The sequence below is a fragment of the Tenrec ecaudatus genome, chromosome 1 (genome assembly GCF_050624435.1).
Source record: "Tenrec ecaudatus isolate mTenEca1 chromosome 1, mTenEca1.hap1, whole genome shotgun sequence".
NCBI classification, from domain to species: Eukaryota; Metazoa; Chordata; class Mammalia; order Afrosoricida; family Tenrecidae; genus Tenrec; species Tenrec ecaudatus.
The window spans coordinates 11,926,711-11,940,410 of NC_134530.1; the positions used below are offsets into that span (position 1 = coordinate 11,926,711).

The window sequence follows — 13,700 nt, forward strand, 5'->3', positions numbered from 1 at the left end:
GACAACCAAATAGACTGAAGGTCGCTGATGTCCATGCATGGAGCAACTTCCCTCTATTTCTTTATTTTTTTAATGATTAAAATGGAAATACAAGGAATTTAACCAAAGATACAACATCTAAATTCTTCTGTTAAACTCATCCAAATTAGGCTGCTTACATCAAAGTCAGCAGTCTAAAACACCAACTGATCCCAAGGAGAAAGATGAAGCTGGCTGTTCAGATTTAGTCTCAGTAACCCACAGTGGCCGTTCTATTCTGTCCTGTACGGTACATGTGAGTCAGCATCAACCTGATAGCCATTGGTGAGTTTTTCTTGAGATCCAGATGGACGCAATTTCAAGAATAAAGGAAGAAAAGGCAAGTGAGACAAAATTCAGGGCCAGAGTGAGAAATCGAGCTGCTCTGAGTTTCATGCAGCAGATTGTTACATGGTTCTCACCGGAAGCTCAGTCATGTATCCTTCATGCAAAAAGGAACCACTACTGTCCACTGTGGTCGGCAGCAATTACACCCACCCCTTCACCCCAACACATAAGAACACAGGGAGTAGGTAGTCTATACCTGGAGAGACCAGGGGAGTGAAATGGCAATGTCGGGTGGCAGGATAGAAAGTAGACAAGTGTCCTGTGTCTGGAGTCAGACTTCTGATTTCAAAATTAATAATTTTGTACAACTTGCAGATTTAGTACATGATATAGTACAAGTTGCAGGAAAAGGCTGTGCTTTTTTCCTGTGAAATTGCAACAAAGTATGCTGCTATTTCATAGGTGAACTTGTGCAGCTAAAAGGAAGAAGCTATGTAGAAAACATACCTCAGATCCTGGCCCTGGGCAGCCTCCATGTTGTTTATGATTTTGTGGTTGTGATATAATATTTATGATATTGTGATGACTGCCATCATGCTTACTATTGCCATGACCATCTAGATCATTTTGAAGTGTTTAGCGGTCAAGTAAGAGGAGCCCATTTCCTGCGTTGGTTGGGTACTGCACATGGGAAGTAGAGCAGATGCAGTACATACACCAACTCTCAATGAGCATCCTCCCACTTTTACTAGAAGCAGAAACTGTTCAGGTCTCTGGGCTGAAACCTAGCACTCAGGAACTCCTATTGATCCATCCCAACTGTGCCGTTGGTCCCAATGAGAGGTAACACGCTCTGCACCCTCTCTAAGTACGCACTGCGCCCTCTCTGTCTCCCATTGCACTCATGGGATTTCGAAGGGTTTCTGCTGGAGAATGGCCATGAAGTGCTGTCATGACATCTCTTCTGGTCGATGAACAATGGGAGCGGAGGCAACTTTCTCAAGTCTCCTAAGAAGAGAGACTCAGGCATGGAACGTCTAGAGAAGAGACACAGGGATGGAGACTGCTGTATTGTGATGGACACACTAAAGTCTGGAAGGTATAAATGGGTTATTTAGAATTCTCTGGTTTTGAGAATTAAATACTCAGAGCATACAATTAGCCAAATTGGTGTATGATATTCCAATCTCTGGGGACTCGTTACTATTAATGAAACAGAATAAGAAGAAAGTTAATATCCTTGGAATCTGAGCCCTCCCAATCTAAGGAGGAACCCTAAAACCCTCACTTCCAATGTCCATTTTATATAGATGTTAAAATAGGAATCTTTTTCAACACAAAACCAATGTGTGAATTGATATATCCAAACCCATTGATTATCTATCTAATTTTGGGAGCACCATGATTTATATCCATCACTCACCTGCCAGTTTGTCATACTGCAGTGGCTTATGAGTTTCTCTGAAGCTAGAACGTGTGCTACCGGCATTTCAAACCCCAGCAGGTAGACCTTGGTGAACAGGTTTCATCACAGTTTCCACACAAAGTGCACGTAATGAAGAAGGAAGAGGCTGCTCATTCTGAAGGGTTAACTACTAGAAGTGCTTGAGTAGAACAGTGAGATTTTGTCAGCTATATCTCCAAAAGATGAGCCCCCTGGGTTGGATGACATTCACGCAGGACTGGAGATGAGATGCCTCCTCAAGGTAGAGCAGACCTTCAAATGTGTGAATCAAGTAAAGGGTTTTGGAAGCCCTCAAAAGGAGAATAAACCACTGCAAACATCTCGGCATAACTAACCTGGAACGCATGAAGTATGAATCCAAGATGTCCAAAATGAAATAGAATCCATAAAGATCTATACATCCTGAGCTTACATATACTGCTATTGGTCTCTTGGTCACTTTATATCAATTATTTGATTTATTATGAAGAGAATGACAAATTGAAGAGCAATGACATTATATTGGCTATCAAAAGAAACAACTCAAGACCTGTCCAAAATACAATGATATTTGTGATAGTATAAGATCTATGCATCTACAAGGAAGTCCATGTAATACAAGTATTATTTAAATTTACCAAGAAACTGCTAAAACTCATGATGAGGGAGCCGAAGAAAGCTATGAACTTCTTCACTCTGAAATTTATCAACTACGCAAGAAGATGCATTGATAATTATTGGTAATTAAAATGTAAAAAATGAAGAACCAATAGTCAGAAAATATAGCATTGGTGAGAGAAATGAGGTTAGACTATGATCTATAGAATTTTGCGAGACTAACCATTTCTTCATTGTAAATAACTTTTTTCAACCACGTAAACAATGACGTGGACTTCATCAGATGGAATACCCAAGAGATGCCAGAAACTACTAAGAGTCGGAAGAGGACATGGAATACGGAATATCATTACTAATGTCAAAAACATCTTGGCTGAAAGCAGAGAATAGGATATGGTGTTTAATAGTCTTTTATTTATTAAGCAAATATATTTTGCAATGGGGATCATAACGAACTATGGATAACCTGAGAAGAATTGAAATTCCTACTGAAACCCAAATGAAGGCTGAGCATGATAGTGGGGCAAGATGGAAGTAAAAGAACATAGAGGAAAGAACTAGGAGGCAAAGGGTATTTATAGAGGTCTAAATACAGGCATGTACGTATGTAAATATATTTATATATGATGATGGGGAAACAGTATTATAGGTTATTATAATACTACACTATTGAAGGAAATAGTATTATAGGTTAAGACTAAATATAACTATACTATTCTAGGAAATTGTACTATTAGGAAGTAAATAGTATTATAGGAAATACTATGATTAGGAAGTAGTAGTATTATTAAATATTAAATATACTATTATAGGAAATAGTATTATAGGTTATTATACTACTATACTATACTATTATAGGAACTAGTATTAAGGTTAATACTAAACCTATAAATATATGCACACATAATTATGTGCATATATTTATAGGTTTAGTATTAAGGTAGTAGATGGACATTGGGCCTCCACTCAAATAATCCCTCAATGGAAGGGTACTTTGTGCTATTAAACTGGCATTCCATGATGCTCACCTTCCCGACACAATCACTGAAGACAAATGTGTGCATAAGCAAATGTGGTGACGTAAGCTGATGGTGCCTGACTATGAAAAGATATAGTATCTGGGGTCTTACAAGCTTGAAGGTAAACAAGCGGCCATCTAGCTCAGAAGCAACAAAGCCCACAATGAAAAGGAACCACCAGCCTGTGTGAACAAGAGGTGTCAAAGACATCAGGTATCAGGCATCAAAGAACAAAAAATCAAATCATTGTGACTGAGGGGGAGTGCATATTGGGGACCCAAAGCCGATCTGTAGGCAACTGGACACCGCTTACTGAAGGGTAATGGGAAAGAGACGAGCCAGTCAGTATGCAGTGTAGCAACGATGAAACATACACTCTGCTCTAGTTCTTAAATGCTTCCCCCCACCTACCCTCCACTATCATGATCCCAATTCTACATGACAAATCTGGCTAGACCAGAGAATGTACACTGGTACAGATAGGAACTAGAAACACAGGGAATACAGGGCAGATGATCCCTTCAGGACCAGTGGTGAGAGTGGCAATTCCAAGAGGGTGGAAGGAAGATGGAGTAGAAAAGGGGAAACAATCACAAGGATCTACATATAACCTCCTCCCTGGGGGGTGGACAACAGAAAAGTATGTGAAGGGAGATATCGGAGTGTCAAATATGACAAAATAATAATAATTTATAAGTTATCAAGGGTTCATGAGGGACCGGGAAGTAGGGAGTAGGGCAAAATGAAAAGCTGACAGATACCAAGGGCTCAAGTAGAAAGCAAATGTTTTGAGAATAATGAGGGCAACAAATGTACAATGTGCTTGACACACGATGGATGATATGGATTGTGATGAGTTGTATGAGGCCCCAATAAAATGATTTTTTTTATTCTAGAAACTTAATTCTAGTGACAAATTTTATTCATACCAAGTAAAAAGGTATTTTGATCTTGTTCCAAGCATACCAATGCATATTATGTTAATGTACCTCCTTTATACGAATAAAAGTGAAAATACTACTAAAAAAAAGAATGGATCCTGCCCCTCCCCAGAAAAGAATTTGTTCCAAAGGACGACATTTACTCTGCAGCTCTGGGAGATGGACATATCTGATCAGAGCACACGGGAGCAGATGAAGGGGCAGGAGGAGAGAGTGGAGCACAGCCTGGCCCACCAGGCCGTGATGATGATGTTCCTGAGTAGAGCAGCCAGTCTACAGAGAGAATAACATGGCTGGCCCCACTATGAGACATGATGCCCCTCAGTGACTAAGGGCGATACAGGGGACAGCACCGGAGACATAGTGTGGGAATTGCACCTGACCTGATCCCACCACACCGAGGCAAATCACTGGGGGAGTGCAGCAGAACAGCAAGGGAATGGAGTGGCAAGGTCCCCAGGGAATGCTGAAAGTGGACTTTGGGGCCAGGGCGTGGTGCCCCAACAGACTGGACTGGAAAACGCTCCTAAGGGCCAGCAAACGATCCCTGAACTAACTACAAGCTTTTCTCTTGTGAACTGTTTTGTTCTGTTCTTTGTCAGTGGTTTGTTTTTGTTGTTTTGTTGTCTGGTTGTATACTGTTGCTTTGTTTTCCTCTGTCTAGTTTTCGTGCATGTTAGTGACTCCACAGGTCTGTCTGAATAGGACAGGCTGGATGAACTATCTGGAGGAAAAACAACGGGACCGACAGTTCTGGGGGGACTTGGGGTGGGGGGGTAGGGGGGGTAAGGAAGTGGTGTTAACAAACCCAGGGACAAGGGAAAAACATGGGACCCCAAATGGTAGAGAAGGGGGAGTGGCAGGCCTGGTGGGAAATGATCAAGGGTAAGGTTGCTTAGAGAAGAGGTATACTCTAGCCCAGGTGGCGATGAAGCATGGTAGTAGGGCAGGAGGAAAGTCAAGGGAGATGGAGGAAAGAGCTAGGAGTCAAAGGGCATTCATGGAGGTCTAGACAAAGACATGTACATGCAAATATATATAGGAGGATGGGGAAATAGATCTATGTGTCTATATTTATAGGTCAAATATTAAGGTGGCGGAAGGACCTTGGGCCTCTACTCAAACACTCCCTCAATGCGTGAATACCTTCTTTTATTAAATTGGAACTCTATGATGCTCACTCTCCTGACACAACGGCTGGAGCCAAAGTGGGTGAACAAGTAAATGTGGTGAAGAAAGCTGATGGTGCCCGGCTATCAAAAGAGATAGTGTCTGGGGTCTTAAAGGCTTGAAGGTGAACAAGCGGCCATCTAGCTCAGAAGCAAATAAGCCCACATGGAAGAAGCACACCGGCCAGTGCGATCACGAGGTGCCCAAGGGACCAGGTACAAGGCATCATGCAAAAAAAAAAAAAGATGTAAGTGTGTGTATGTACATGTATATATGTGTATATGTATATATGTATATATATGTATATATATCATATTAAATGAAGGGGGAAGGGCAGAGTGGAGACCCAAGGCCCAAGTGTCGGCCAATGGAGATCCCCTCATAGAGGGGTTTAGGAGAGGAGATGGGTTAATTAGGGTGTGAGGTAGTACCGATGAAGAACACAGCTTTCCCCCAGATCCTGGATGCTTCCTCCCCCCAACTACCATGATCCGAATTCTACCTTGCAGGGCTGGATAGGACAGAGGCTGTACACTGGTGCATATGAGGGTTGGAGGTACAGGGAATCCAGGGTGGATGATACCTTCAGGACCAAGGGTGTGAGGGACGATGCTGGGAGAGTGGAGGGTGAGTGGGTTGGAAAGGGGGAAGTGATTACAAGGATCCACATGTGACCTCTTCCCTGGGAGAGGGACAGCAGAGAAGGGGGGAAGGGAGACTCCGGATAGGGCAAGATATGACAAAACAACGATGTATAAATTACCAAGGGCATATGAGGGAGGGGGGAATGGGGAGGGAGGGGAAAAAAAAAAAGAGGACCTGATGCAAGGGGCTTAAGTGGAGAGCAAATGCCTTGAGAATGATTGGGGCAGAGAATGTATGGATGTGCTTTATACGATTGATGTATGTATATGTATGGATTGTGGTAAGAGTTGTATGAGTCCCTAATAAAATGTAAAAGAAGAAAAGAGAAAAAAATGATTAGGGCAAAGACTGTACAGATGTGCTTTATACAATTGATGTATGTATATGTATGAACTGTGAAAAGAATTGTATGAGCCGCAATAAATTGTTAAAATAAAAAAAAAAGAATGGAAATTCCAGAACACTTCACTGTGCGATCATGAGGAACCTGTACACAGATGAAGAGGCAGTTGGGCAGGCAGAGCAAGAGAATGGTGTAAGGTTCAAAATCAGAATAGGTAAGTGTCAAGATCATGTCTATTCACCAAACATGTTCAATCAACAAAATGAGCAAATAGTTCAAGAAGATCAATTGGCTCAAAAGTAGGAAGATTGTGCATAAAGTATAGGACCAGCTGTGATCTGGTCTGTTATGTATGGTTGGCATGCATTGGAGCCAAGTTGATAGCATTTAACAGGGTCAATAACTGTTATTTCATAACTATGATAATAATATTTCACTACCAGCACATCACTCATCATGCACAGGTTTCAGTAGAATTATCGTATCAAAATAGACTGGGAATAAGAAAGAAGTTGACCATATCTGAAAAATCAGCCACTGGAAAAACCTTATGAACAGCACTGGAACATTTTCTGAAATGCTGCTGGAAGAGGAACCCTTCAGGTTAGAAGGCACTCAACACACGACTGGGGATGAGCTGTCTCTTCTACGTTGTATATGAAACAAAGCTTTCAGGACTTTCATTGATGGATGTGGCATGACCCAAATTGAGAAGAAACAGCTGCAAACATACAGTTGACTCTAAGAGATCCATACGTGTGCCAATTCCAAAGGAAGGTAACCCAACAGAATGAGGAAATAATAACTTTTATTCTATTTAACTTGCATCCCAAGGATGGATCGTGATTGTGCTTGACCTCACTGGATGCACCCAGCAGGGTCGAGGTTTGCAGGGAATCTCAAAAATAAGTTTTTATACATTATAATGCTGGTGATGCAGCAGTTAACATCTTGGATGCTAGCTGAAAGGGTAGTGATGGGAACCTACATTGGCTGCAACAGAGGAAGCCCTGTTGATCTGCTTCCTTAAAGAATACAGACGTGGATCCTGATGGGGCTGTTCTACTGTGTGTTATAGGAGCAGTGTCACTGTGGTTCAAGATCATTCAGGTCCTTCTGCGTCAGGATCATTAAATAACAACAAAATCTTGTTTACACTATGATCACATCCTAAGGTAATATGATCGATTCCTACAAGACTACTGAACTATTATCATGGATTCCCTTCTTACAGACCCCTCCCTCTGTGTGTAGCAAGAGCTGTGACCGAAGACTCATGAAAATCACTCAGAAAGGGAAGCCTTTTTGCTGCTTTGAATGTATTGCATGTCCAAAGGGAGAAATAGCTAATCAAACAAGTAGGAATTGACACAATACAGCATTCACCTTCTCTCACTTCTAATGAGCGTCCTGGAGCCCCTGGGTGGCACAAAGAGGGAAGCACCAGAGTCCATTCTGATTCTTCCCAAACAGTAGCTCAGAAGACAGATTTGCAATCTATGTCAATGAGATCAAATTTACAGAAAACCACCTGGAACCCAGTTTTGTTCTGCCCTCATGGGGGCGCACCATGAGTGAAGTCCACTCAAAGGCCGCTAACGAGTACTATTTTAAAATGTCACATAATTCTTCAGATATTTGGTGTTTGGTTTATACAAAGAAATAGGGAGTTGCAAGATAAGGTGAAGATGAAAATTTTAAAACACAATCCCTTCTACCCAACACCTTCTAAGCTTTGAATCATGTCGTTTCTTTCTTCCTTTAAACCCCATTTCACTTTTCTCACCAGATAGTGATATCTGTAAGGAGTGCCCTCAAAGTGAGTATCCCAACATTGAGAGGAACCGCTGTCTGCCCAAAATGGTGATCTTCCTGGCTTATGATGATCCCTTGGGGATGGCTCTGGCCTGTACAGCTCTGGGCTTCTCTGTCATCATTGCAGTGGTCTTGTGGGTCTTTGTGAAGCATCGAGACTCCCCCATAGTCAAGGCCAACAACCGGGCCCTCAGCTATGTCCTGCTCCTCTTCCTCCTCCTCTGCTTCTTCTGCTCCTTATTCTTCATTGGCCGTCCCAACACAGCCACCTGCATCCTCCGGCAAATCACCTTTGCAGTTTTGTTCACTGTGGCTGTTTCCGCTGTTTTGGACAAAACTATCACAGTGATCCTGGCATTCAAGGCCTTAACACCTGGAAGAACCATGAGGAGTTTGCTGCTGTCTGGGGCTTCTAATGCTATAGTTCCCATCTGCTCCTTGATCCAACTGATTATCTGTGGGGTCTGGCTGGGAACCTCTCCCCCTTTTGTGGGCACAGACACACACTCAGAGCCCAGACACATCATCATCGTGTGCAACAAGGGCTCAGTCCCTGCTTTCTACTGTGTCCTGGGATTCCTGGGCTTCTTGGCCCTGGGGACATTTTTCTTGGCTTACCAGGCCAGGAACCTGCCTGACACCTTCAATGAGGCCAAGTTCCCGACGTTCAGCATACTGGTGTTCTGGAGTGTCTGGGTGACCTTCCTCCCTGTCTACCACAGCACCCAGGGGAAGGTCATGGTGGCTGTGGAGATCTTCTCCATCTTAGCCTCCAGTGTGGGGTTTCTAGGCTGCATCTTTGCCCCAAAGTGCTATGTCATCTTCCTACATCCAGATAGGAACACATCAAAATGGTTAAGGAATAAAGCATGCTTTGAGGAAAAATGACCAAATATTACTTGTTTGTGTTTAGTTTCTGTGCGTTTGGTTCCTATTCATAGTGACCCTTGATGCAATGGGAACAGACCACTGCTCTGTCCTGCACCATCCTCACAACTGTACCATACTGATTTCCTTAATAGTGGTACAGTTCTACAGTCCTACCAGCAATGTGATCGCATTTTGATCTTACATCCTCTCTAGCAGTTATTATTCCTTCTTTCTTTTACTTTTGCTAAAATTGTGCTTTTAATTTGTATTTCTCTTAATGCTAATGAATGTGAATTGTTTCTTCATATGGTTGTTGGCCACCTGGATGTCAAATTTGGTAAATTGTCTATTCGTGTCATGGATCCATTTTTTATAGTCTTACTTATATTTTTGTTTTTAAGATGTTTTAGTTTTCTGTAGATTTTGGAGATTATCCCTTTATCTGATGTATTATCATTGAGTATTTTTCCCAATCTAGGGGTCCTCTATTGACTGTTTTCATGAAATCTTTTGATGTGCATACATAAGACATTTTCAATAGCTCCCAGTTTTTCATTTTCAATTTCCATGTATTACAATTTTTGGAGTTGGTGGTTCTATGGTTGATTTCTAAATGTATGGCATTGTGACCTGACATGAATTTACAGATGCTTCTTTCATGATGTAAAATATGACCTGCTGTAGAAGAGCCACCATGAATGTCAGAGAGACAGTGAACGGGATGGTTGTTGCTGAGGTGCTTTCTATATACCTGAGGTCAAGGTGACTGTTTTCTGTGTCTTTGTTGGTTTTCTTTAGAGTTGATCAATCTTGGGTTGAAAGTGATGTATTGAAGGCTCCTTGTAGACTGATGGTCCTGATGGTTTGGGGTTTAACTTCTAGGTCTGTGATCCACCTTCAGTTTATTCTTGTTCATGGGGTGAGATAAACATCTTGTTTCATCTTTCTACATATGGCTATCCATTGTTTCCAGCACCACGTGTTAAAAAGGACATTCGCTTCCCCTTGTCGAAGATCAGTTGTCAATATGCTGATGGTTTTATTCTTGGGCTTTCTATTCTTTTCCACTGGTCTGAGTGTCTGTTGTTGTGCCAGTACCATGCTGTTTTGACCACTGTATCTGTGTAATAGGCATTCAAATAAGGTAAGGCAAGTCCTCCAATGTGTCCTTTTCTTGAGGAGTTCTCTGCTAATTCTGGGTTTCTTTCCTCTCCATATGAAATTGGTGGTCAGTTTTCCCAATACTTTGAAGAAGGTTGATGGTATTTGAATTGGTATAGCTTTGAACTTCTAAAGTGTTTTAGGTAGACTGTCATCTTTACTATGTTGAGCCTTCCAACCCAGCAGCAGTGGCTGTTCTTCCATTTGTGAAGGTGTAGTAGGGGGTTATAGTTTTCCTTGTATAGGTCTTTAGTATTTTTGTTAAATATATTCCTAAGTATTTGTTTGTTCTTAGCTACTGGGAAGGGTACTTAATTCTTAATCCCCTCTTCCATGGTCCTATCCAATGTGTATAGAAAACCTACCAACTTCTGTTTATTGATCTTGTATCCTGCTACTCTTCCATATTCCTCTACCGCTGTAAGTACTCCAGCTGTGGAGCTTTTGGGGTTTTCAATGTACAGGATCATGTCATCTGCAAATAGCGATAATTTCACCTCCTCCTCTCCCATTAGGATCCCTTTGATGTCCTTCCGCTGTCATATGTTGTTGGCCAGAACCTCCAAAATGATACTGACTAGAAGTGGGGACAGGGAGCATCCTTGTCTTGTACCCTTTTTCAGTGGGATTGTTCTTGTCTTTTCTCCATTGACTATAATGTTGGCCATTGGTCTTTCATAGATAGCTTGTATAAACTTGAGGAACTTACCTTCCAATCCTATCTTCATGAGTGTGTTGATTAGGAATGGGTGTTGGATGTTGCCAAATGCTTTTGCTGCATCTATGGATATTATCATATGGTTTTTATCCTTTTTCTTCTCGATGTGATGCATAATATTGATGGATTTTCGGATGTTAAACCATCCCTGCATCCCTGGGATGAATCCTACCTGATCATGGTGGATGATATGTTTTATATACTTTTATATTCTATTGGCCAATATTTTGTTAAGGATTTTTGCATCTATGTTCATTAGGGATATTGGTCTGTAATTCTCTATACCTGTGGGGTCTTTGCCCTGTTTGGGTATCAAAGTAATGCTGGCTTCGTAAAATGAGTTTTGGAATTTGCCATCCTCTTCTGTTATGGAATACTTTGTGGAGGATCGGTGTCATCTCTTACCTGAATGCTTGGTAGAATTCTGCTGTGAACCATCTGACCCTTGAGCTTTTGGGAAATAGACCTATGTGCATATATTTATAGGTTCAGTAGTGGGTTAGCAGGTGGACATTGGGCCTCCTCGCGCACATTCCCTCAATACAAGAGCACCTTGCTCAGCTAAACGGTCATTTCATGATGCCCACCTTCCCAACATGATCACTGAAGACAGATGTGTGCATAAGCAAATGTGGTGAAGAAGGCTGATGGTGCCCAGCTATCAAAAGATATAGCGTCTGGGGTCTTAAAGGCTTGAAGACAAACAAGTGGCCATCTAGCTTGGAAGCAGCAAAGCCCACAGAGAAGCACACAAGCCTAAGTGAACACGAGGTGTTGAAAGGATTAGGTAGCAGACACCAAAGAACAAAAACCATCATTGTGTAATCACCTTCCCCACAGAAACGCTGAAGATGAATGTGTGCATAAGTACGTGTGGTGACGAAGGCTGATGGTGCCTGGCTGTCGAGAGATATAGCATCTGGGGGCTTAAAGACTTAAAAGTAAACAGGCAGCCATCTAGCCCAGAAGCAACAAAGCTCACATGGAAGCAGCACACCAATATGTGTGATCATGAAGGGCCGAGGGGACCAGGTTTCAAGCACCAAAGGCGGGGGTAGAGAAGATGGAGAATCATATCATCGTGAATGAGGGGAGCACATGATGGGGACCCAATGCCCATCTGTAGACAACTGGACATCCCTTGCCGAGGGGTAGTGGGGAGATGAGTCACTCGGGGTTCAGTGTAGCAATAATGAAACTCACAGCCTTCCAGTAGTTCTTAAATGCTTCCTCCCACCAACGATCATGATCCCAAGTCTACCTTGCAAACCTGGCTAGACCAGAGGATGCACAGTGGTACAGATGGGATCTGGAAGCACAGGGAATCTAGGACAGGTGAACCCTTCAGGACCAAGGGTGAGAGTGCTAATACCGGGAAGGAAGGGGGTGGAAAGGGGAAACCAATCTTGGGATCTACAGATGATCTCCTCTCTGGGGGGTGGGCAACAGGAAAGTGGGTGAAGGGAGACACCGGACACTAAGATAAGATAAAATGGTAATTTATAAATTATTAAGGGTTCTTGAGGGAGGGGGGAGTGGAGAGGGAGGGAAGAAAAAAAAGGAAAATGAGGAGCTGATTCCAGGAACCCAAGCAGAAGGCTAATTTTGAGAATGATGAGGGCAACGAATGTGTAGTGTGCTTTACACAATTGATGTATGTATAGATTGTGATAAGAGCTGTATGAGCCCCAATAAAATGATTTAAATAAAGAAATATATGACCCCCTCCAATAAAATGATTTTTTAATGAGAAGCCCTGATGGCACAGTGCTTACCAGTTGGACTGTGAAGTGAAACGTCAGGAGATTGAAACCCAGAGCTGTGCTGAAAAAGAAAAATGAGGCTTTCTGTTCCTATAAAAATTACAGTCACAGAAATTCACAGGGGGCAGTTTTACCCTGTTCTATAGGATTAGCATTGACTAGATGACAGTGAACCGGGGGGGGGGGGGAGGATTTTGCGCTTAAAGGATCCAACCCAGAGGAAAGAGCTGGTTATGTTAGACCGAGTTAACTAGAAAAACAATTCAGAGACACTTATGTATACATAAGAAAGAGTTTTGTATCAAAGAGCAATTGTATATTGAGAAGACATCCCAGCCAGTCCAGATCAAGTCTATAAGTCTGGTGTTAGCCCATATAGTCCATAAACTTGTTGCTCCTCTAGATTTCTGAGTATGTCTCCTCAACAGAAAGGTGAAGCAGAGCGTGGCTCACCTCCAGGGATAAAGTGAGGAAGTTTCCAGAATCCTCATGAGAAGGCTACTGCTTCATAGGAATCAGCCTTTGTCTGTTAATCTTGATCCTCTATCTTTTATGAAGTTAAAGGAGATCAAATATCGCCACATCATTTTCCATCTATGCTTATCTTTTTGTACAATGCTTGTATACAATGAAAATTTGAGATATTAAAGGGGTCAAGAAAATCAAGAGGCAAATATATGAGGGGACTTTTAAAAATTAATTTAAAATAATTTAAAAGGTAATGGAATGTTTCCAAATTTCTTTATACAAATAATTCAAGTGGAGTCAGGAGATATAAGACTTAATATGTATTATTATAAGTATGTTTAATAAAATAGAATAAAAGTGAGATGAATAAAAAAGAATTTCAATGAGTCATAAAATCACATTCCAGATCATTTAAAAAC

At 41.8% G+C, this 13,700-nt stretch overlaps 1 protein-coding gene across 1 annotated transcript in view; it reads left to right on the plus strand.

The window, feature by feature from the left end:
• LOC142442643 (vomeronasal type-2 receptor 116-like) overlaps nucleotides 1–9,189 on the plus strand; it is a 211,081-nt gene extending 201,892 nt beyond the window's left edge. The window contains exons 4-5 of the mRNA XM_075543834.1: nucleotides 7,721–7,844; nucleotides 8,276–9,189. Coding sequence (XP_075399949.1) covers nucleotides 7,721–7,844; nucleotides 8,276–9,189 — 1,038 coding nt within the window. The remainder of the gene's footprint in view (nucleotides 1–7,720; nucleotides 7,845–8,275) is intronic.
• The last annotated feature ends 4,511 nt before the right edge of the window (nucleotides 9,190–13,700 follow it).